This window comes from Chaetodon trifascialis, chromosome 23 (genome assembly GCF_039877785.1).
Source record: "Chaetodon trifascialis isolate fChaTrf1 chromosome 23, fChaTrf1.hap1, whole genome shotgun sequence".
Lineage (NCBI taxonomy): Eukaryota > Metazoa > Chordata > Actinopteri > Chaetodontiformes > Chaetodontidae > Chaetodon > Chaetodon trifascialis.
In genome coordinates, this window is record NC_092078.1 from 9660003 (window position 1) to 9686111 (window position 26109).

Below are 26109 nucleotides of genomic sequence, written 5' to 3' on the forward strand. Positions count from 1 at the left end.
AGAAATATGAAATCAAAGAGAGTGATCTATTGTCTGGAGCGTAAATATTTCCTTCCATGTTCTGATTTCTCATTCCTGTTTCTAAATGAAAAAACCTAAATGAACCAAAGAGAATAAAAAACAGAGGTTAACTAATCCACATTATTGCCACCATTATACATTATACATTTGTGAGCAGGGTTCAGAGCCTCTTGAAATTCTAAATGAGATCAATCATTATCTTCAATCACTCTACGTTAAAATGGCTCATTGCCATTTATGATGTATATCAAGCCGCAATGCTCCTCCGAATGAACTTTTAAGATGAAAAGGCGCACTACTTTTAATCACACAGTCGCCATCGAGCAGGAGGTTTTAAAGTCACTCAAGAGAAAAAGACAATATTTAATAACTGGCCAGAGGGAACGTCGGAGAAATTAAAAGCACTCCAGTTTCAAAATGTATCGCACAAGAACGGCTCCCAGGAAGTCCCGAGAAGAGGGAGGCTGTGGTTTTACCACTTTTGCGGAGACTTTGCAGAGGAGAAAACTCTGAGATCCCACGCTGGCGAGCCAGGATTTATTCCCACTTGTCACATTCTGTATTGACATAAAAAAGTACAACTGGCAAGAAAAGTAACATTGACTTACTCAGTGTCAGAACAAGCTTCAAAGGTCATATATTACCACAGCGTCATGGAAAAGTCTCATCCGTCTCCTGAAAACACCGGGCGAGGTTGTGCCACTGCAATTAAATGATGTTTTATGGACAGCTATTTGCCTTCTGGGGTGCTGCTACATGATGTCTTCATGTCTAGTGTTTTCTGGGTTTTAGGCAGGAAGTAACAGAAATGGTAGAAGCAGTGAGAGCAAATAGACTGGGCCCTCTCATTTGTCTATTTCGTGCCTGCATGTCTACTCTCCCCTCTTCTTCCCGGGTGCCTGTGACCTGGAAAGTGAAAGCGGCACATCTTGAAGGACGCCTCAATTCCTAAATGCACCTCAAGGAGAGAGTAGGCTTGCCAGAGGAGCCAAGAGCGAGAATGCATAGGTGCCTCCTTTGTAGAAGTCCCTTTTGTATTCACAAGCTGTATTAGTGATTAAAATGATCAAATGTGCGATCAAGCTTTCAGTCCTTCACTGTCTTGTGAGGTCCATGCCACACGTCATGTGAAATGAACTGAGCTTTAAAATGTCAGCTCTGAAGCGAGGATGTCTCGTTTTGTTAAATGCCTGTTGCCTCGACTCCTCGCATCTCAGGTGGGAGGGACTAGAGGAGGAGGCGAGGAAAGGTGTGGAGGATGTACCAACTGGGAAATGAGAGGAGGGGACTGGAGCGCGGAAAGAGACAAAGCATTTTGAGTGTTTCAGCACCATGGACAGAGAGGCACAGAGAGAGGGAATTTGTCTGTTTCAGCACCGTGGAGAGAGACAAAGAACGAGCTGCATTTCAATGTCTCAGCTGCATTGTTGGCATGAGAGCAGGGTAAAAGTCTGCAAGGAAAGCACCACTATTGGGCTGATAAAGTGCAGAAAAGCCTCCTCAATCCGAAAAAAGCAGAGGATTGCCTCTAGATTTTAGCTTCAAGGGAGAAAAAAGGCACTCTTTATTCAAATCTTTAGGAATGGATAACTCCTGAAGGTGCCCTCAGTGAGCTGCACGTTGATGTGTGTGACATGTGTTTGTGTGTTCATGTGGTGCCAAATGTTTAAGGATACAAAATCATGAATGAAACATTCAAGCAGTGTTTGTTATTTGTAATGACATAAAGTGTTATCACTGAACAAATCTACCGTAAAACTAAGCAAGGACTGAAAATATCTACCCCCGTGCTACAAGCAAACACAAGTAATAAATAATAAAATGATCAATCCAAGCTTTCTGTTTGGATTAGACTATGTGGTTTATATAAGATCACATCAAACGGAAGTGCATCAATAAGTCAACAAAGGCAGCATAAATAGCGTCTCGCTCTGACCAAAAGCGAAGATTCCACTTTAAATAAAGCAGTTTCAGGTTACAGCTAATTGTGTCTTGACATCTTCAAAGTGAATTTCTACAAAGCACTGCCAGGGGGAATGAAATACCTGCAGGGTGGATAAGCAACGACAGCTTCATGTCAGGAGAACAGATTATGAATACAGCGTCAAGATTAGTTTGATGCTTTGGACAGACGCTGTAACCGCTAATGCACGTTAGAATTCAATTGGCATTTTTACAGCACTTTTGTTGTTACGGAGGAGGATAGATCCAAGAAGATAGACTGAAACTGGAGTGAATGTGGAGAGATTGTACCCATTACATAAAATGATATGAAAGAATCAGTTTCTCATACAGTGAATGTACACGTGAAAATAAGGATATGTGTGTGGAAAAAAGCCATTTACAGTGGTGCACATCTGTGTGTTCTTTTGATGTTATGTGTCCACATCCTCTGCAATGAGTCCGAGGCCGTGACCTGTCACTAAGCACGAGCAGCCCTATGATATCTTGTTCCTTTGATTTTCTGCCTTTGAAGTTTAAAGTTTTGTGCAACCTACTGTTCATCGACTCAGCCATGTTTGCTATTGTTCGTGCCATAACTTCAGTTCTTCTAATCAGTCGTGGCAAACATCATTTGCTGGAGGATTCTTACCTGGAAAGTCATACTTCTGGGTAACAGCAACACAGAGGGATATGGAAAAGTTTCACACAATGGATTTAAGCTTATTGCTATATGGAAAGTGATTATTATCTTGAGAGGAAAACATCACAGATTGCAAATCTAATGTAAAAATGTGCGCTGAATTCAGTGAAAATGTCCAGCAACTGATGAAAACAAACACAACAAATTGTTCTATGCTGTGTCATGATGTTGTTACCTGTAAAAGGTGGTTTGAGGCAGACCGTACATCCAGGGTTGTAGCTCCAGACTGGGATATTCAGCAAATGGCGGGACAATGAGCGAGAAGATCAGAGACAGGCACACAAAAACAGCAGGCAGGACCACCTGGGAGGACGGTGACGAATTTGAAGTTAAATTACCTCATTAAAGCGTCCCTGTCACGACTTTGCTTCACACGTTCTCTGCTACATCTGAAGTAAAGTGGTACAAAGTCAAGGGAATTCAGTGAAACCCTGGGTTGTTTTCATGGAAGTGACTGCCAGACAGATTGATTTCTATTCTGTGCACATTTACCAAATAACACAATGCAACAAAGATGCGACTTTCCTTTCAGATTAAAGGCACGCTATCTGCCACAAGGGCTACAACAACTACATGAGGAACATGAACAAGTCTGAACAGCAGCAGAAGCAATCGGTTGGCCAAGACCCCGGCCCCAGGACGGGGTGCCTCAGGCTTCAGAGGCTGCTGTGAGGCTGTCTAACAGTGGGATGAGACACACACACACGTTGTGTTTTTATCACTTGTGGGGACATTACATAGACTTGCATTCATTTCCTGGAGCCTGACCCTAACCCTAACCATAACCACTATTTGCCTATCCCTAATCTTATACCTAACCTAACATTACCTAACCCATAACCCTATCCTCAGTCTTCACCCTAAAATTTAATGATTTACATTAAGGGGACCTGCATTTTGTCCCCATAAGGCAGGTGAGTCCCCACAATGTGACTGTGTAAACAATTTTTTTTGTCCCCACAACGTGATAAATACCAGGTCACGCACACACACACAGCACTGTCCGCCCTCAAAAGTTTCCCCCACTGTCATCATGCCTTTCTGCCACTCGTTGATGTGAGCTCTATGGCGTCGAACATAATGAGCCCGAGGCTCGGCGCTCTGAAATGGCCTGTGATTGGCCAGTCCCCCATCACAGACTATATTTTCTAAAGTCTGAAAACAGAGCCCAGTGGAGGTGCTCAAGTCTAGTTTTCTCCCAGACCACTTGAATTATAATGTGCTGAAAGGATATTATGGAGTTTCTGCCCAATGACCTGAAACATAAAGTGCCTCCCACAGCTCTCTGTCAATAGGCATGAGTATTTATATAGAGCACAAGTACAACACAATGTATGTCATTTTAAGTGTAGAAACTGACACTAGAGGCTGTGTTCATTTTATGCCGTATGTTACAGCCCACGACCACAGTGAGTGCTAAAATTAGAGCTGGGCTCCTTTAAACAACACAAAAAACTGCATTATCATGTCTGTATGGGGAACACAGATCCATGTTTATGTGTGTAAGCATGACAGCTCAAGATTCAATGCGAGATCATTTTCATCACCTTCCTCCCCCTCCTCCCCCTCGCTGCCTCAAAATGACTGATGCATTCAACAATAACGCCAGACCGCTGCAATAACGCGTGCACATAAATATGCTCCCCACCAACTTGTTTGGGCTCTTCTGTACATTTTATTAAGTTGATTAACCACTTCCTCTGCTGCCACCATCATCCGGCCACTCGGATCTAATTAGCCTCTTGCTGTTTTCTCGTCTTTTGTGTTATTTTTTAAAAACAAGACGCGGCCGCGCTCACCCCCGTCGCCAAGTCGTCTTTTCTTTGTCACGTAATTCCCCTTTCATGTCACTATCAGAGCTGACAAAAAGGTCAGGGGGGGGGGGAAATGCGACATATCTTTAATTTTTAATCACTTGTAGGTTGTGGCGCGCAGCAGCGAAGGGGGAGGCTGCGTACCCTTGATTAATTGGGCGCACAATTTGCCAGGCCGATTCAAGGTGCTACAATTGAAAATCCTGAATTTACTGCACGGAGCGACGGGCTTGGAAATGCTTGGAAGAAAGATAAAGAGCTGCAATGAGACTGAAAAGCTTAATGGCAGACCGCAAGAAAAGAAAGAACTATTCTTTTTCTATTGCTCCCTCTCTCCCCGTCTCTCTCTCTCTCTTTCTTTCTCTCGACTGTAATTGCAGGTGACAGCTGGTAGTTCTTCCATTGAGAGAGATCTGCAAAAAAACAGGGAGAAGTCATTACGCTCACAAAGCCAAAGCACTCCCATGAACAATGCATGAGTTTATCGCATTCTCAAGTTTGGTGGGGATTTAAAGAAGAGGACGGGATTATATGCAAACAGGGTATAAACAGCAAAACACGATTAAGTTGTGCTTTATTTCCTGCAAAGTCAAATGGCTCATTAGATTGAGTTTGTTTCCTCAACAAAACGCTTATGTCTACCCAATTTCATTCGTGAATAATGGCTTTATTGCTGCACCTTGCATTAAACGGGATAATAGCATCACCTTGGATATTTTACTGGTGTGTTAACGTGGTGTTTTCTTCTCACAGCAGATAAAATACGACAAATAGTAAACACATTATTTCCAGCGGAAAATCCTGTCCGGGACGGGAAATAAAAAGAATGCAGAAGCTGTAGTAATAATTAGAGTCAAATGTGCATAATCTGCACCTTGAAACAGGTGTAGCAGTCAGTTCAGCTTGAGCTCCGGGCACCAGAGGCATTCAATTCATCCGCAGCAACATAACCAATAACTGCCTCTGCCCGATTCTGACATTGCCAAGGCTCGCCTGCACCCAACTTTCATTCCCATAAATCACTCCTTTTGTGTTACATGCCATAATCTCTTTTATATTCCCCTAACTGCTTGTATTCCAGGAGATTACCTCACCACACAATCATATCTGCTGACAATGGGAGCTGTTGACATGATGGGGGGGAAAAAAACCTTTAGCCAAATGAATAAAGAGGAAGAGGTAGGAGGTGCGCCCTTGCAGACAATGTGCACCCTTGTACGTACACACTCGCACACTTATCCCTCTATCCCGCTCTGCGTCCGCACTAAAGAGGGACGTCCAAGACTGACAGTGACTAATGGGGATTGGTACTGCAGCAAATTACAAGAGGAACCTGCACACCTCTCACAGAGGTGAAACATTGTTCCCTCCCACTCTTTCTTTCTCTCTCTCTCTCTCTCTCTCTCTCTCTCTCTCTCTCTCTCACACACACACACACACACACACACACACACACACACACACACACACGCACGCACGCACGCACGCGCACACACCCGAGCGGATGAGCCGCTCTTCAGGCATGTTCACGTGTTATTTCGTCGTCATGGCGGCTGTCATAACCGATGATGTTCACGCACACACTGTGAATCAAGATAGGTAGTGTGTAGACATAATTTAAGTCACGACACACTTTTTAGAGCTTGAGAAAGCAAAAAGGAAAAATCATTTAAGTACCCTGGAAATTGCGACTTAACGAAATTGTTTTTGACTTGTTTAAATTACGCCTCTTTATTGGTTTTGACTTTTGAAATCATGTTTACGAGGAACAAAATAATATAGACATACACTTAATGGGCTAATAGCGGTCTGTCATCTCTGTAATTGTTATGCGATCACATTTAATATACAGCTAACCAAAATACATGATGAGCGCAGAGCAAAGTGAAGGAAAAACAAATCACGGGTGTCACTTTGCCTTTCTCATGCCAATCACAGCGATCAGGTGAGACTGATGGCCAAAACACCTTTCACGGGCTCGCTGTTCACACAAAAGCGTTAACTGTTTCCTGGCCGCACCAAGCAGACATCTATCGGCCCTGTTTTTGCTGAAACAATCCTGGTCCCAGGTATCGGCACTTTTCTGCTCCCAGAAAGTGATTTATCAGAGCTAAGCAGCAATTAACACTCTGTTCACACCATCTGTAGCCTCTGCAGTCCCTCGAGCATTCTTTGATCCAACACATGGCCTCCTTCAGGAGGTAAAGATGATGATTTTACCTGCAGTTTATTGACATCTTTCTGCTCTTCAAATTTTTCAAACTCCTTCCTCCTTCCTTTATATATATATATATATATATATATATATATATATATATATATATATATATATATATATATATATCCCGCCGTCTGTGCCAGTTACTTTTCCCACAACTTAAATTCCACAACTATTGACTCCATCAAGATGGATGACGTTTCCCTCCAGATTAGCTTTCTCTATCATATATGTCATTAACTGATTTTGAAAGCCAACATGTATTTCACACAATCCTACCTTGATCCTCCCACGCAACCTTCCTAGTATAACCCCTCAATCCATCAACATGACAGACAGAGGCCATTACCTGGGCAATGAGTCCCTTGCGGCTCCTTCGGGCGTGGTGGAAGCGCTTGATAAAGAGCGCCAGGAACTGCCTCCTGATTAGCGCCGATCCGGTGATGACCGTGGATCCCTTCCCACTGACACTGGCGTTCTTCTTTAAGTCTGGTGGTGTGGACATTAACCCACTGTGTTATTTATCATCTATGCATATGGAAAAGACCTGCTGAGTACGCTTTCCAGCACAGCTAATGGGCTGATCAAATCCAACTTAAGTGTTAAACCTGCCAGCTGCACTAGCTCATTCCACACTGCAGCACCTGCTTTTTTAATCTAACATGAATTTGGAAATGGTATTTGGGTGTGACTCAGTCGGGAAAAGGTGATTAAAAAAAGGCTTTGTTGACACGTTGGTTTTATGTCTCACATTTGCCAAGAATACTGGCACAAAAAAAGGAAGCACTATATTTTCACAGCAGTCATTAAGATAGTAAGACGTATTGAGATTGAAAGCAATTTTCATGATGAAATACTGTATTGTAATGGCAAAAATTGAAAAGAGGACAAGACAGCTTAGATAATGCCGCGCGGGCTGGAGGGAAATTTTGCTTGAAAATGACTTTTTCTGAAGGCAGAGCTCTTGTTTGTGCCCCCCTTTCAAAACGGCCACTGAGGTGAAACAGTCAAGCTGAAGCCAAACTAAATGAAGTTAATCAATGAAGAATAGAAAGTGGGAGAAAACACAGACGTATTGTCTGCAGCGAGGACAAATTACAGAGCTTACCTTCAACTTTGCTTGTGAACTTTTCCTTCAGTTCTGCACGAGAAACAGAAACAGAGTCAAGCAGGAATAATAGTTCATTTCACTAAGTTTCTATGAGTAGTACTAATGAGCCAACTTTCTGCATTGTTAGATAAATTCGCAAATGTTTAATTGGTTTTGCTTCATTAGAAAAAAAAGAGAAATGTATCATATATTTGGAGAGACTTGCCAGTCATTCCAGCGCCCTGCTCTGTTTTAATGTGGACGCTGGCGATGCTGTTCCGCTTGGATGCACGGGAGCTTCTTTTGCAGTCTCTCACCGACGCCTCCTTTGTTGCTGTGGGAATACAAATAAGATATGTTGTTTTGGCCTGACCCAATTTAAGGTTATAAATAACAATAAGAATAGCTACCTGCCCTGCACGACGCCATATTATTCTGAGGAAAAGCACAAACCCAGGTGTTTCAGGAACGTGAGGAAATCCGATTCTGACATTAAGCTAAAAAGGGACGTTGGTGATAGACATAGAAAAAGGCTCCAAATATGTGGGTGGAATATTTATCGAGAGATTCACCTGAAGTGTAGACACAAATGAAATGGTGTCTTTGAAGCTGAGGTTAATTGTAAATATGAATGAAGTGCTGATGATCATACTTCCTTTACAGCTCATCAGTGGTGACAGCTAGCAATCAAACAACAGCACCATTAAGCAATATCGTGCATCACGTAACATGCGAAATGTTGAAGTGCCTTGTGTTGCTCAGATTGTGGCAAGTTAAGTGTACAATTAAGAGGTGTTAGCAAGCATGCATACTAGCTGGGTTGCCATCAAAGTGTATCACAAATTTTAACCCGAATCACAAGAAAATCGTCAAGAAGCTTGCTTGCATCCATTCTGTCATGTGATATTAGGAGATGGTTCACTGACATAAACAATAGGTGGCAGAAAAAAAACATCATTGCAGAGGAAGAGGGCACAATGAAATGACTGATTAAAAGAGGACCAGTCAAACATTTTAATGTGCACAAATAGCTTCTTCATCACCTCTCGGAATGGGAACGGATGATCAGTCATGTGACTCAAATGTTTACCGTGTCAGAACTTCTTCTTTCATCTCCCCTTATGCACATTCCTTTTTTTTTTAATAAACAAACAAGAAACACCTCAAGCAAGCATAAAACCTTACTTGGTGTTTCTGCATCCACTCCGGTATCTTCTGCCACTTTAAGGAATATCTGCAAAATGAATAAATTATGTATTAGTATGCTGCATGTGTACAGCATCTTATGAGAGCTACAGAATGTTTCCTGTTGCCTTGGAAGTATGGATACAATCAGGATGAATGCAAACTAATGATACAGCAGAAGATGAGTGTTAACTAGGCTGTGCACATATTTGATGCAGATGCCAGTTATCCCTGTCAAGCTCCTGCTTCCAGTCAGAGCAGGGCTGTGCATCCACAGAGAACCTAACCTTTACTTGAGCACCTGTCAACTGGCCTCTCTTGGAGAAGCTCCCTCCTTGACTTCATTTATCAATTCAGGCCATATGTCAAAAGAAATAAATCTCCATATTTGTGAAAAATTTCCAAGTGACCTTCGCTTATTGCATTCTGCAGTGCATGTTAAGCCCTGTTTCAACATCTGCCCACTAAAAAAGTCTCTGCACACTTCTGGCAAAGGCTTCAAAATTTATAATTTGCACTGAGCGTGATTTTATGTGCTGAATTCTATCAAAAACTCATAAAATAGAAGCGCTGAGATTGTAAGAACACTCAAAAATACACGTACTTAAAAAGCTATTCATAACAATAAGCAGAGCAAACGTTATTATATGTCTGACTTCCGCGCAACATCTATCAGCAGTTGTTTATTAGTGCCGTATATCGAAGACCGCATCGTATTTCAGCTGAAGTGTAGTCGGACTTCAAAAGAAAACATGGACGGATGAAATAACCTTGTTGTGTCTGAATTTTAGAAATTCAAAAGGAATTATTTACATTGCCTGCAAGCCATGAGTGTATGACTCATGTCTGAGTTACAGCAAGCACATTAAAAAACAGTCACTCAACTTTATGATCCAAGACTAGTCTGGATGCGGAACACAACGCACACACATATCTGTGGGAAAATAAGACTCTATATGCTGAATGAGAACAATGGCGACACTACTACTATCACAGTACTTCACTGGGTGAGTGCATTAGTGCTTCAGCTGCAAGTAAAATGGTGCTTGACCACAGCCTTTTTCAAGAATGTGTCATGATGCTAATGCTGTTGAATGTGCCTGACCCAGCGCAGTCTTACACAGTTCAAGGCACTTCACAAACAAGTACTAGTAAGTTTGGATATTCTAGCTAGAAGTGGGCATTTGGCATGTAAAGTTACAAGTTCCGTCCATGTTGTCTTCATCTTTAAAGTGAACGAGATATCAGGCTTATTATGCCCAATCGACAACCCATGCGCAGAATTGTAGACATAACTGTTCTGCCCTCAGTAAAATGTGTTTGATAAAGAGGTTTAAAAAAATCCTAATAATTTAGTGATAAATCGTTTCTAATTAATTGATTGTAATTCAGGTTAAAAGTATGAGCTAAAAACAATTATACAGTCAGTATTTGTTTACCTGTATTCACTTTAAGGCATAGCTGATAATTGCAATGCATTGTGGGTAGCAGAAGCTCAGTATGGGAAAAACGAACAAGCCTGCCTACTCATGTCCAAGTTGCTCCTGTGTCTTACATCTCATCTAAACCTCCGAAAGCAATGGCTGTAAGTTTAATAAGTGTTTTATAGCTAAAGCAATAAGAATGTATCACCTTTCTAAGTTGTATAAGATCTGTTAGAGATTGTTTTTCTGTACATGTTTATTGCCAGGAAATAGACCTAGCCCATGCATCCCGCTAGCTTTTTGCTGTGTATTCGCAGATCAATGCAGCTATTCACGCATATTAAAGATCAAATTAGCATAGCAATGGATCAACATAAGTGTGGATACGTCCTGTGACTTTGGGGATAGCAATTTAGTTCAGTTTAATGCATTATTTTGGCACTGGCTGTTTCCCAATGTATTCATTTTCCCAATGCCAATAATTGAGGTATATTTTTCCATTTCTGTCTTATGTATTTCAGTTTCACTTGACCTTTTCAAGCCACAATGTTAAATTGTAAGCTGTCTTAAGAAGACTCTAATAAAGGAGCAAGACACTCGGATCCTGGCTTGTGAAAACGAGTTTGGCTTGCTGTTTATCTACGTTAACATACACAGAGTATCTAACACGCAGTGGTAACAGTATAATAAATCATAATCAACTTAATGTTTCATGGCCATTCTCAAAATTCATCTTTACTGTTTTACAGCATTTTATTTTTTAGTAATTATTCATTACATGAAAATTTGACAAAAGTCTGAAATGGAAACAAAAACAAGTTGATTTGACACAGGATGACCCCAGAAGAAAAAGAAAGGAAGGTCAAAGTTGCATGTATATGTACTGTCATGTTCCTGCATGTATGTAGGCAGTGTCTCTATGTGTGCATGCTTGTCAATCCCACGCTTAGCATACCTCCTCCAGCGTGGTGTCAGAGATGCCGTAGCTGGTCAGGCCGAGGTCAGCCATGGCCAGGTCGAGCTCTTGGAAGAGCAGAGCGAAGGTCCCCTCTCTGTCTCCACTATAAGGCAGTATGTAGGTGATCTCCTGACCGATGCACTCCAAGAAGACAGCCTCAGGGACGTGGCGCCGTACAAGTTGACCCACAGCTGTCAAATCTGAAGGACAACCGCCAAAAATACATATTTATACCCTTTGTGAAGCTGCTTCTTAGATAAAACACGCAGAGAATTCAAGAGCAACCAGACTTAGAAAGCGTCTAACACCAGTGCTGATATATTAAAAACAAAGAAACTTTACTTCAAAATTTGATGCGATGCGTTGAAAAAAACACTATTGAGATCAGAACATACCTGATGACCTTTAAACACACTGAAACAGATCAGTGGACATAATTCTACGGCCTCATCCATTCTGAAGCTGGGTCTTAGTGAGAATCAATCAGGACAGTGTTGCAGAACACACCGCATCCATTATTGATCCAGAACCTCTCATACATAATTACTGCAGCTTAACAACCAACGACTTGGCGCTTTATGAAGAAGTAAATGGATCTGCTCACACATTGGGCTGAATTATTTGCGAGAATGTGTGTGTGTTTCCGTCTGTGTGGTAATAAAGAGAAATGTGACTGTCACTTGTGGAAATATAATGACATTTAAGGCATTTTCCAGCTTCTATTTAACCGTCTTACGTGCAATCATTCTGACGGTATGAGCGGGTTTGATCGATTTTCTGTGCATTACAAACTGGCGCCTGGCTGACATTTTTCTTCTGATCATGTTTTGCATGAGCACTTCTGTTTACGTGATCAAGGCGAAGAATGATCAAAACAAATCAAATCAGCAGCATCAAATGTTTTAGTTGAGGCAATTTCTGTTCAGTTTGCACTGCCCCTCTCTTTATTCTATACATCCAGAAACACTGAAGTAAGGTCAGGAAAGCAAGATTTGATCATCTGCCTGATACACTCTGCTGTACGCTCAAAGAAGAATTTGTTAGTAAGTTGTATGAAGACTAAGTAAGTTACTCTGACAACAGCATATCCGAGAATTGTCTAAAATGTGAAATTAAACATGCTCTGATTCACGCTTTCTTGGAGTGATTTGGTTTGACGACTGCACTTCACATGAGCCTCTCGATCAGGCTAGCAAGTGAAAGTGTCGTAGCCTCCTGCTGTCGATCGCCTGGTGCATGCTGATCATCATTCATGTTCAGAAAAGCTTTGTGCCGCTTCGTCTGCTTGACAAACGCAGCTAACGTGAGCTACGTTTAATTAACGTTAGCCAAAGCATCAGCTAGCTTTGTTTTGACCGCCATCAACTCTTTTCACATTGTCACTTGAAACATCATTATTATTAGTAAAATATTGATTATAGCTGCTTTAATTTGGTAATCTCAACCTTTAGGGTGTAGGATAGGACAATAATAAGGAGGCCAGCTTCTTTGTGCACTGATGAAAGTGTTAAAAGCATCAGTCGGTTCAGCACAGAATGGCGAATTGTACATTGAGATTTCTGTTTGACGCGTATATGATGTGATGTGTTGCTGACAAAGTTTCCTACATTAGCAACAGTTATGCTTTTCCAGTTAGGACACAGGAGGCACTGCCCCACCACAATTAAAAAAAAGCTTTCAGTTGAAACAAACGCTACAGTTTGAACATTTTGTCCTGAATTTGACAGACCAACCCTGCTGCTCTCTATTGTGGGAGCGAGTGTTTGGGCTCACAGCTTGTAGTGAAGACCCCCAGTCTCTGGAAGAGTGGACAATAGCCACGAGAGACGGTACCTCTCACATGAATGTCCTGTCAGCTGACAATCAGCAGTGCTGAGGAGTTAGTTCAGCTATAAAAACAGTGCTAGAAAGAAGCCTTTCATCGCGATCGTCATTCATTTGCAGGGAATTTGCCAAAACATTATGCTGAAAATGCACTTGACTGTAGTTTCATGCTCAAACGTCCATCAGTTTCCATATTGTCTCCTAGTTTATCTGCACTCATAAAGCTCTCGGACTCTTTTGTTGTCAATAAAATCCTACTTTGCCCATTTATACCTACCATTTGACTGTGACATTAAAGTGCACTCTACTAATAGTTACAGCATTTCAACAGCATCTCAAGGCAGCAGCTACTTCACCACTCTTGTGGTGTTTGCTGGTGTGGTATTGAAAGAGTGGAAAAAAAAAAAAACAGCAACTGTGAGGTAATGGATGTCCAGTGTACTTGGACGGCACGGTTTTGAGATGTTTTATGGTTATTGTTTGCCCGTTCTGGAAATGTTCCCAGAAGAAGGCTGACACGGTGCTCAGCTTCAGTACCTAACTCTAAATTTACTGGAGGCTTTATGTGGGGCTGAATAGATAATGACAGAGTTTTCAGTTTCAGAAATATTCACACAAACATTCCCACAATGTGTTATGTTGTACCGACTATATGACATTTTCTTATTGCTATATTGATATTTCAAGTTTACAGGTGCTAATCCTAAAATACGGCTGACAGTAACAGTTCAAATTTCTACCTGAGGGATCTGAGTTGATCCAGGTTTCACTGCCGATGCCGTCGTCCAGGCTGCTGCTCCTCGAAGGACAGCCTTTCTCCTGTTAATCAGAAATGGATTAGAAAGGCCTTATCATGCCTCACCACTTAGAACAGCTCCTGTTTTATATTAATGGAACAGCGGGCGCCATCCACAAGTTGCTGTTTAATCGCTCCAAATAAAACTGCTTGCATGGGGCGTCAGGTGATGCGGTCCAGTAATGTAAAATGAAGTCGCAATCTTTTCAGCCTAAGACAACGCACATGAGTGAAGATTAGATTTTCAAGGTTGAATAAACCTCACCGCGCCTCGAAAGAACTCGACGACGTTTATTAAATGGAGTTTAATCACACTGAATGAGATCAGGACGATCAAACTTTGTCCAGCTCTGTTTCCGAGTTATATTGGCTGTGTAATTGCAAAACGTTCCACTGAATTACAAAGTCGTCATCTTGAAAAGGGGATACTATTCTACCTCGCCCACAAAGGTGTTTGCATGTTTATTTATTTATTTCAAACAAATGACTCTGCTCACCTCAAAGAGCCTGCAGACTAATGGTAATTGCTCTCGCCCTGCTGGCATCAGTGCATCTTGTTCATTTGCTCCTATTGATTAAAACTAAGTGTGTGAGGCACCATTGGCGAGCAAAAGCGAGAATCACCCCTCTCCCCGGTGACAATTAGTATCATCCAACACGTAGGTGTTTGCCAATTCTCATGCTGGGAGAGACTAAACACAGATCATTATAGGGGGAGGGCGGCAAGAGAGAAAGAGAGCACTCAGGAAAGTCAGAAGGGGCCATGTTCAATAATAGACTAGGAGGAGGTTACTGTTGTGTCAAAGGGGCGCGCAGCTGAAGCTCTTTCTTGATACATAAAGTCAAAAAGAATGACCCGCTTCCAATTACAACAGTTTCATGGAAAGTTATTCTAATAAGGACAAAAAGAAGGGTAATTGTGTGGTCAGGCAAAGGCCCTAATCACCAAATTTGTGTTTATCTGAAGATAATGAGATCACAGAGCCAATGTTGTGTCTCTCAGCAGCCGTGTGCACTGGTGAAATATCCTGGAGGACACCAAAACAATGGTGTTTGGTGTCTTACTTTGAGGGATATTAACATGGTTTTCTAATAAACTAAGTTGTTTTTTGCAGCAGAAGTCAAATTTGAAGCTCATCTGTAACCAAAAACTTTCTGTTTTTTACCTCTTTGGCCTGAGTGTTTATGATCCCATTTCGCTGAGCTGCCATCTTTTCAGTCCTGTCTCGGACCAGAGTGAGGTAGTAGCCGCTGCCAAAATACTTCTTCAGGAAGAGCGAGGAGCCACAGCAGCGCAGCTTGCCGTGGGAGATGATGGCGATGCGGTCGCCTAAGATGTCCGCTTCATCCATGTGGTGCGTCGACAAAATGATGGTGCGACCTGCAGCGAGACAGAAGGACAGAGACTCGATCGTGATTGTCACCTGAACGGGGACAGTGAGAGTGTGCGCTTGGTGTCTGAAGCAGTGTGTTTGTGTGTGACTCGTAAAGTGTGTCTGAAGCGAAGGATAAAAATGCAGCATTGCAAATCTGTAAAAAAAAGTTAAGGCGCAGACTGGAAAATAGGAAATAAACAGCACTTCTAAAGCATTTTCCACTTTGGACATTGTTTGTTTTGACAACTGTTTTCATGAAAAAGACGCCTGACAAGAAACGATGCCACAGATCAAAAGTGTTCAAATCAAGCCAGTATCACAATCTGCCTCTGCACTTATCTCCTTTCTGCTGAATCCACTGTGTTCTTTACCCGTGCTCATCCGCACAGTGAGAAAAAAAAAAGCAAACTCCAGAGGAGTGCGTGGGTGTAAATCTGGGACAAAATTAAAATCACGATAAAGGCCAGCCTAAGCCTACTTTCCAGCATTTCTGTGAGACCACATTTTATTTCAGCTCTCCCTTTTGTGCTGCGAGTCCTTTGATTCGAGACATCACACCGAGAACAATTGCAATGACAACTACAGCATGCATTGCAAGGTTATTCACAGGTGTTCTAATCCTTTCATATCACGCTGTATCAGATAACACATATTAATTATCACATACCCCAGATATCAAAAAAATGACTGGATCTGTAATGAAGTCACAGCATGGCCGTGTCTCTGCAGTCGGCATGAAAGCGGTATCACAGAGTCCTGGGCAAATTTTGTGTTTTAAAGGAGAAAACATTTAACCTGATCCCTTTATCGTGAATTGCCAATTGCTTGGAAGTTAGGCACTTTGAAAAGGCTGTGCTAACTCAAGAGGATGACATGTTTTCCAGTTAGGAAGGCCAAAAAAGTCAATAAATGGTGATTAAATCTGGGTGTGGGTGTCAGAGGTGCTCTGTTGGCCCAATCCCGACAGTTAGAAAGAATACTGGTTTGAGGTTTTTCCACATTGGCTTCATGTTTAGACCTGGAAGCTCTGTGACTGTAAAGATCATGCACATAGAGGCCAACAACAAATGAAAAAATTAATCAATAATCAATGAGTTCAGTGATGGAACTCTGAGTCATGCCAGCAGCTCTGTGAGGCTGCTAGCAGGCTAACTTGCTCACAGTGACAGTGCTAACATGCTTTGGTCCAAGTTTAAACATTAACTTTTGAATGGATTGCCAGGAAATACAACAGCATAATACTTTTTTAAGTAACTGTAAGAATTTCTGTACCTTTAACTTTTACTCTGGCACCATTATCGGGTCAAATTTAGTTGGGCGGCAAAACCAATGACGTTTCCATCAACTTCAGCTGCACTTTGCGGCTGGTGAACATAGCGGATGCTGGTATGCTATAATGCTAAACTGGTGAACAGTAAGATGATGAACATGTTTCTTGCTGTGATGAGGACAAAATCTACAGCCTTCGTTTTGGGCAAAATATACACTCTGAAGTTTATTTGAAGTTAATATGAGGCACATCAGCATGTGGGCACTGTCACTGTGAGCATTAGCATTGAGCTCAAAGCATGGTTATGCCCAACAGTGACAATAGCACGACTGCAGTCTTGTTAAGAGATCATTTTGAGGACCGAGCCTCAGATCACTTCTACTCCCTACAAGGACGCGTGCCATATCGAGCACATTAATCTCAAAACATGGCAAGGAGATGCAATCTCAGTAAGTAGCTGACTGGATGGAGCTTTCACCCTTTCTTCACAGATTTTTGCTGGCGTTTATCGCGAAAGGTCAGGTGCTCTGCTGAGCTTGGCGGCTTTTTTTCCACACTGAGCTAGTTAAATCTGTATCCTCGCAGGTCACATTATCCCAGGGACAAGGACACACTCAGAGGTCATTAACTGCAGCCCAATGCAGCCATTTTGCTTGGCCAACTATTTCCACTCTGTCTCCCACACCCAGTCCCCCCTCCCTCGCCTTTGTACCACGCCACCAGCTGAGCTGCTAAATCCATCCCTTTTTAGTTAAACATTGCTGCCTTATGCTATGCCAAGCAAGTCTGGATCCCTCTGTATACAAACTCCAACAAAATGCCCAAGTTGAATGAATGCCCACAACCCAGTCAATTCAACATATGGAGGAAAAAAGCTATGTTTATGAAGAGGGTGGGCTGAGGAGACTGCTTGAGGTTCAGTCTGAATGAGCCAGCTCATTTCGTATGGGATGTTCACACTCACAGATGATTTTTCGAGGGGTCTGTTGTGGGTTACAAGGGGGGGAAAGTTAAATCGCACTGCATCATCCATGAGTTGGGAGCAAAATAAATGTGTTTGGACTGCAGATGGCCCACAAAGGTATTCTGATTTATAGTGCATTGTGGTGCATTACAGCACAAAGTGATATATCAAATGGAGGTGGGTGTGTTCAGGTAAACTGGTGAGACTCGCACTATGTACAGCGAAGTGAGGCTGAAAATCTGGTTTCTGCTTTGAGCTTCCATCCCTCTAAATCAAGTTGATAGAAACAGATTTCACAGTGGTTGAGTTAACCTGGACAGGTATTACGTAGGAAGATGAATTATTGGATAAAACTGTATTAACTGCTGTTAGTGGCAGTCAAGTCATCCATTATGTGCTCATGATTATCCTTTGAAGGGTGGTAGTGGCGGTGGTGGGTGATCCCAGCTGACAAGCATTTGCACCTACGGGCAATTTAGAGTGGCCAGTTAGGTGAACCTGCTTGTGTCTAGACTGCGTGGAGGAAACCAGAGCACCCAGAGAGAACCCACACAGAGAGAATATGCAAACTCCACACAGGGAGGCCAGAGCGAAGCCAGGGTTAACTTCCTGGTGCGAACCACCTCACTGCATGCAATCAACTCAGATCAATACATTTTCAAATAGCCTTAACGCCATTTACAGCCTGAGTTTAAAGAGACAGATAGACATGTTTCGATTGAATGAAGAAGAAGAAGAAATCCTTTATGAGTCACATTTTGACACACAAGATGCAAAGTTAGGGAGGGGAAACTGCACACGCCATGCACATGTGAAATTAATTCTCCACCTTTAACCCATCCTTGGTCCGTCCTTCCTCTGCGGCGGACCAGGAGCGGTGGGCTGCCAGCCAACCGGCGCCAAGGGAACAGTTCCTTGTTGTCACCATTGGTCAGGTGGTGATCTTGCATGTTTTTATTGGGGGTATTTTTATGGAGGAAACTCCAGGTGAACAAGGGGAGAACATGCAAACTCCACACAGAAAGGCCCATTTTTTTCCTCAAGCAGCAGGCATTGAAGGCATGGTGGAGGACACGCCACCAGCGCCCACAGCGGGATTCGAAGCAGGACCTTCTAGCTGTGAGGCGACAGTGTTACCACCTGTGCCACCGTGCCGCCAAAAGCGACCAAATCTGATCAACACAGTTAGAAAACACACACGTTCAGCTTTTGTTAGATCTGAATGCAGTCTGCATATTGGCAGAATTGAAACTCAGATATTGTATTAGAAGAAGTCTGCCACTGTTCTCTGAAGGTTGCACAGGTTGAAAGAGTAGTTTTTTGTGTTGTTCCAAATGATGAGTTCACAGCTTGTTCCTATCTCTCACCACCCTCTGCAGCTGATCTCATTAAGAAGGTCTGACTTTAACACATTTGCACTTTAATTTTTTTCTTTCTACGCCATGAAAACGACTTATGTAAGGTCACATACGGGAAACAAAGACTGATGAATTTTTAGGCCATTTGTACTGCAACACTGGCTTCAACACTACATTAATATGTATTCCTGGAGAAGACGCATTATGTATTGTAGTTCAATTTTTCACAACTGCCAGAGAAAGTATAAAAATGCATGCAACTGCTATCAGGGTTTACAATAAATGGAGTTGGTACAAACATCCAACTTGAATTTTGTCAGTGTTTGCAAGGTCAGTCTGGACAGAAAGACGTGTAACACCTGTGATGATGCGTTCGACACAGCCAAATTGTTTTAACTTTGCATTCTTGTCTAGAACTATGCAACTGTTGCCTTTTGTTTATATCTACTTTAGGTTTCGGATATTTCAGAGGGGCTAAACAAGTTCTAGGAGTGAAAAACAGCTATATTAATGTTGAAAGTCCTAAAAATACTTCCCGCCTCCCACATTTTCTTTGCACCCCTTATTTCTCACAAACTGAACCACCTGCCTACATGTGACAGCTCTAATCTGAGCCCAAGTGAAGCATTCAGGGTGCCAGTATCAACGTGGGATTTAAGATGCTCAACACGAAAATATGCTGCTATCATACACTGTTCACGGCATTTTGGAGGAGCTGGTTCACAGTGCAGAACTGCTAATTGAATCAGAACAACTAACTTCAAGGATGCTCATGTTTTTACTTCCATCAGTACGTGGCTATTGATACAAGCTGTGAGAGAATTTCAATAAGTCAGCGGGAGAAATCGACAGATAACGTGTTTCATTAGCAATGTAATCTAAAATATGTTAATATGCTGTGTGTTGGGGCATCGATGTAAAACAAAATGTCACATTTATGTGGCAATAAAGAGCTATGTTAGGGGAAAATAAAGGATCAAGCCTTTCAGGGCATCAAAGAAATGATCAATTCCAATCATAAATCAGGCAGCAAAAACACACAAGGCCGAAGGCACAAGGCTGAATGTATAAAATCCATTAAATGAATTTCATCCTGAAGGCACATTTTAGAGCATAATGAGTGGGGTAATTTAATAGTAATCAACTTCCAGTAATGGATAATAATTAAAAATTCATAATTTGCTCATTTTTACTTTAAATCTTCACCTTCCACGTTCATTTTCTAATGACACATGACAAAAGAGATGATTAAAAGCCACCTTAAATGCAAAGATCTAAGGAACGATCAAACACCGACATGTCACCACATGAAGCTTTCGACGAACACTAATTACAAGATATATTAAGTATATTCTTTTAAAATGTACACTGAGGGTTTAATTCAACCTGTACACTATGCCACTGTTCTTTTGTACCTTGGGCAATTAAAAGACAGAATAAGCCCAGATTGAACTGAATCAAAACAATACCCACTTAAGGCAATCTGGTCACCCTGTCTGTGAGGAAAAAGCTGCACACTTAATTAGCTCTGAAAAACTGCAATATTAAGTCCAATTTCAGCCTTCAGCTTCTTCATACAATACCCTGCCTGCGGCCTTCTTTTGCTTAATGACAAACCTTTGTAACGCGACGGCGCAAATAAGACTAGAGAGGCACAAAACATGACTCATTCAACCAGCCAGAATGTGGGTGTTCTCATTATAACAGAGTTATCTCCACCCCCCAATTGGAGTGAAAGGACTTGATTAGAGAGAGGGGAGCTAATGACACAGCGAGGGCGGAATGTCACTCAATGCACATTAAACATTTAGACATCTGTTGAGAGAATGTGTTACCATAATGTCCATGTCCTGCTTACAGCCACTAGCTAGCACAAAGCATATAAGGCCAGGGAGTGACAAGCTGACTGATATGACAGACAATTAGGGACTCTGTTAAATAGCAATGTCAATTAAAGCTCCTTGGAGTCACTTGTCTTGGCTTACATTTCAATCTGCTCCAGTGCAAATTATAATTTCTCTCCACCCACAATTGAGTGTCACAGAGAGCAAGGCGGAAAAAAAGTTCTATATGTTTCATTACCTTAACAGCTCAGTGAGCTCAGCTCAGTTTTGGAAAGTTTCTCAGTTTGAAAGAAGTGCTCTGCTGCAGCAGAGCACTGGTTCTCACCACCGGTCCCATACCTTGCTTATATTTCAACAGCAGTTCCCAGATACCCCTGCGGGCATAGGGGTCCACTCCAGCTGTCGGCTCATCTAAGATGACGATCTTTGAGCCGCCGACAAATGCTATGGCCACAGACAGCTTCCTCTGCATCCCACCTAGAAGACAGAATAATAGACATAAGGGATGCTATCTTTGTGACATATTTTGTCCTGGACATGTGCTGTTATGACCATAAAGGCTAACATGAAATGGATACTCATCTTTGTGCTGGGTAGGAGACATTCTGGCTGTTATCAGTGAGAAATCATACACAACCATCTGTCAACATTAGGTTTCAGACACAGGGAAGTGATTATGGAATGAATGTGTCGAGATGTACCTCTCCAGGTTTTATTGTCTTTTGCGGGGGCAAAATGATTGATGGCAGGGAAGTAGATACACCTCACTCGGGTTATTCCAGTCTCCACTCTCAGAGCGAGCTCTTCAAAATGCATCCAATGTGGTGCTAATGTAGTGTAAATGTCAGCATAGATCAACCTTGAAAGTCACATTTCAGTGATTTTGCTCACAAGCAATCCGTGACTGGAGACAATTTATCAAGCAGGACTTGCTCATGCCCCCCAGACAATGAATTACAACCTGTGACACACAGGTACAGTGCATGTGTACATCGAGACAGCCGCGTGGACATGTGCTGGCAGAGGGACAGCACAACACGGCAGCTTCATCCTCAATGGAAAGGATAATGTACACATGATATTCCCTCCCAGGGGAAATTAATGCAGCGTGCACAGAAGCTGACGCACACATCACAAACTAAATTTACATTTCTGCATAATTTCAACGAGGCACCATGATCCAAAGCATGTCAACATATACACATGCAGACAAACCTGACAAGTTCTTAGCGAGCTCCTTGCGCTTATGTGGTAAACCAACATCCTTAATCATCTGGTCCATCTCAGTTTTCACCTCATCGCTGCTGCGTCCTTTCAGCCTGGCATAGAAGTAGATATGCTCCTCCACTGTCAGACTGCAAAGGTGAAAATAACATCTTAACACACATATAACTGACATGTAAGGAGGCACAAGTGACCAGTGAGGGCATCACCTGTCACTTATTCACATGTGTTTGAAATGTCCCCAAAGACAAGTATTTCATTTCGTCAAAAAAATCATATATCGTAACTACTACCTCTATGTTTGCATGAATATTTTAACCCTACTTAATACAGATGCTTTGACTGTCTGGGATTAATATTAATGAAAGTAATTTGGAGGCGCTCAGCTGTAATTATGATGTAGGACTTGTGTCGAGTTGCAGGTAATCAGTTTGTGGAGAGAAAAATAGAGGGGAATCTAAAGGTGAAATAAAAAACAGAATAATGGCTGGGAATGACACTATTAGGAGAAATTTTGTGGACGGAGTGAGCAAAGCTCATTTTTAAACAGAAAAAGGGAAAGGGATAATGATGTGTTGATGGGAAGCATAAGCAGAGACCGAGTCCTCATTATGCATATGATTAAACTGCACTGTAATGATCCGTTCTTTTCTTTCTTCCTCTTCTTTTTTTAAATACACCACAGGCAAAACATGATTATACCACTGGCCAGCTGAGAACAAGGACGGCTCTGCTGAAGTCACTCACTTATTGAATAAGACATTGTGCTGTGGGCACATCCCCAAGCACTTCCGGACGTTGTCCATGTCCGTCCGGATGTCATATCCATTGATGAGAGCTGTCCCTGATGTAGGTGGGAACAGCCCCGTCAGAATTGACCTACAGTGAAAAGAAGACGTAAACAACACGCAAACTTAGGGATTAATTCTGACTGTTGATTTTGACTTCATGACAAATAATCTCATCTGGAATTATAGAGCTGCAGAGGGACTCAAGAAGAAAATCAGAAGCAACTTTTGAGCAGCTGCTCAAGCAGCTGAACAGTGAGTGAATTAGATTTATCCCCTGCTCCAGTTAAACATATTTGTCAATAGACATTATGTCCTACTTCAACAAAATGTTCTGATTTCGGGCTCATAAAGTAGGCAAAAGACATTTTTATTACGAGTTTTGAAAAACAGAACCAGTGCTGCGCTGCTGCATCAGAAGACGTGGAGCAATGACGACATCTCCATTAACTTGTATTAGTCTCAGGTCGTTAATTATGCAATAATTAATTACTAAACTGGGCAGAAACATGTACAGAAAATCAGAAAATTGTACAAAATAACCATAACCCACTGGCAATTCAGACAGAAGATGCACACTTTAACAATGAATACTGCAACATGGTGTTTTTTAAAATGTGCACAAACTGGACTGAAAAGCACCTCACAGACAGACAGATCCTGAGATCTGAGCCTCGGTGTGTGACAGAGTCCTTCCTCTGTCCTCTTCTGTTATTGTGCTGTTGTGTTTTGTTACAGTAGCTCAGAGCGCATGTCTTCTCTTTCAGCCCTTAGTCTTGCATCACTTACTCTCTCTTGCGCTCATTCTTTCTGGGCCACTGGGTTTCAGCTACTTCCTGTCATACTAAACCCCTTCCAGCCTCTCCACTACTTTTTTAAACAGCAATTAGACAAGTCTCACTATCGACACAACAGCTGACTCCGTGTGATAAATGTCCTCTCAGAAGGTGCCTCTCTTTGACAGCAGTGACCACTGAATTAATGGAGCTACAGTACAGTTGGCATTGTGTACAAGTTAGATTAGTCGCGCCCTGTGAAATCACATGAACACTGAGCCAAGTGGCGAAGCATGGGAGAAAGAGATAATGCGACTCACATTGTGGTCGTTTTTCCGGCTCCATTGTGGCCGAGAAATGATGTGATCTGATTCTCGTGGAAGTCCATGCTCAGTCCGTCCACGGCGAGCTTCTTTCCAGTCTTGTAGATTTTAACGAGATTGCGGATTGAGACCCCCACTTTCACATTGGGTGGTGGCTTCTCCAGATACTCTTCAGAAACACATGCATATATTCATAAACACACACACAGAGATGAACAGGAAACAATCATAAAAGCAGATGAACATCTACTAAACATATGACCTGATATCTATTGATGCTAAAACATGCCTTTTTAGATAATATGGCTGACACACAAACTAATTTTGCACAGTATGTGATTATTCCTTTAATTCTTATTGTCAAAAATACTGATGAAAAAAGTGAAAACACTCCTGAGCACTGAAGGATAAAAATAACCTGCTCACCCACTCACTCCAAATGCTAATTGGAGATAGTTTTTAGCAAGTCCCTAACTCGAAACTCACCTTTTTTTCCCCACCACGCACTGAGCTCTATTATCACCCTTTGTGACAAATAAGGTGCTAATGTTTGTTTTTGCGACCCATCCCAATTAAATTACTCCTCAGTTAACTTGATAGTCTGATAAATACGCAGTAACTGTCACAGTGCATTCACACGGCAGAAGTGAGACGGGAAAGTTTTATGGCAGTTTACCTTCTTGCACCATGGTGTCCTTCAGTAAGTCGGGGCCGGGGTCAGTCGTTGAGGCTGTCCCACACCAATAAGATGCAGTGAAAGGGAAGTACCATGGCTTGGGGATTCCATACTGGCCTGGGATCAAGCGTAGAGAACATTATTCATATTTTAATAATAGTTTGACTTGAGGGAATATGATGTTTTATAGTATGTTTCCTCTTGACAGTCTGGCACAAATCCTGTCATCTTTTAAATACAGTCAATTTGGAAAGCATTAAAGAACGGCCTGTTAGGATAGCTGCACTGGGTATTGATTCAAATTGAGCAGAGGGGATCTCATGCATGAAGAGTGAAATAGAACACAAAGGTTTAGCCTCGCTCGATACTTCTTTACATATGGCAGTGGCAGATAGCGTATGAATAACATGATGCGAATTCATCTGCTTCATAATCAATACCTGGAAAGACATTCTCAATGTACCAGGTGAGCACCCAGTACAAAGCAGCATCAGCCAGCATCATGATGACGGACACGATGAAGGTGTATGGTTCTCCCTCTTCTGGACTGTTGTTGATGTTGTACCACTGAATACCGATGCCTTGCTGCTCATACTTGGAAAAGACCTCACAGCCGTAGCCGAAGGCCACACATGACAGTAAACTCTGGGAATGAAGGACACGCAAACAAAAGCATTCATTGTTAAAGGTGTAGTCAGTGAGCACTGGTCGGCAGGTTTTGTTCCCTTTGGACAGAACCAGGCTGGCTGTTTCCCAATCTCTGCAGCCTTGATGCAAAGCTAAGATAAGCAGCTACAGACGAGCTCCATATTTAACATAATGAAGTGAGAATGCTATCAATTCTCCCATCAGTTTCTCATCAGGTAAGAGAACATGTGTATTTCTGAAAAAGGCCTTTATAATAGATGAAGTTTGGCCACAGAGCATATTTCATTACATTTTGGGGAAAACAATCAAACTGGCTGCGCACTAGCCTTTGATTACTCAATTCAGATGATGACTTAATTATGAGAAACACACCGCTGCCGTCCGAGGTCACACCCACAAATGATCAATAAGCTACTGCAGCAGAGAGAGGAACAATACATGCACACAGGCATCAGCAGGTAATTGCTGCGTTGCCTGTGCACATCTCTCAGGACTTTAAATTCAGCTCAAAGACTGAAATGGGTACGCTGAGAACGAAGATTTGTTGGATCTTTCATACAGTAGGAAATCGCAAATGATGCTTTGCCCGTGAGACATCATCTGCCGTGGCCGATCACTCTGCATTGCCATGTTGCCCGCCAGCTGTTTTACCACGCCTCATTTGCTCACAGCGTTTTCACTCCAGCGGAAGCATTTGTTGAAGCTTCAGAGATGAACCACCACGAATGCTGTCTACCCGACGTACCATTACCAAGCAGAGAATCTGAAAAGCTCTGCAGTGACGCCAAACCTCTAGCCTGGCTGTTAACGCTGCTGGCATCTTCCTGTGTTGTCTCCCATTGCCCATCTACTGCCAAGCAATCAACAGTGAGTCAGTAGATGAGGGGC

The 26109-nt window shown here is 42.2% G+C and overlaps 1 protein-coding gene across 1 annotated transcript in view; it reads right to left on the reverse strand.

Annotated features, from left to right (window-relative positions):
- Positions 1-26109, reverse strand: part of LOC139351799 (phospholipid-transporting ATPase ABCA1-like) — a 132387-nt gene that overhangs the window by 63152 nt on the left and 43126 nt on the right. The window contains exons 16-29 of the mRNA XM_070993804.1: positions 25014-25218; positions 24574-24690; positions 23895-24066; positions 22758-22889; positions 22002-22141; positions 21126-21263; positions 15141-15355; positions 13919-13997; positions 11352-11554; positions 8973-9021; positions 8014-8121; positions 7806-7838; positions 7047-7186; positions 2841-2968 (exon numbers count right to left, since the gene is read on the reverse strand). Coding sequence (XP_070849905.1) covers positions 2841-2968; positions 7047-7186; positions 7806-7838; positions 8014-8121; positions 8973-9021; positions 11352-11554; positions 13919-13997; positions 15141-15355; positions 21126-21263; positions 22002-22141; positions 22758-22889; positions 23895-24066; positions 24574-24690; positions 25014-25218 — 1859 coding nt within the window. The remainder of the gene's footprint in view (positions 1-2840; positions 2969-7046; positions 7187-7805; positions 7839-8013; positions 8122-8972; positions 9022-11351; positions 11555-13918; positions 13998-15140; positions 15356-21125; positions 21264-22001; positions 22142-22757; positions 22890-23894; positions 24067-24573; positions 24691-25013; positions 25219-26109) is intronic.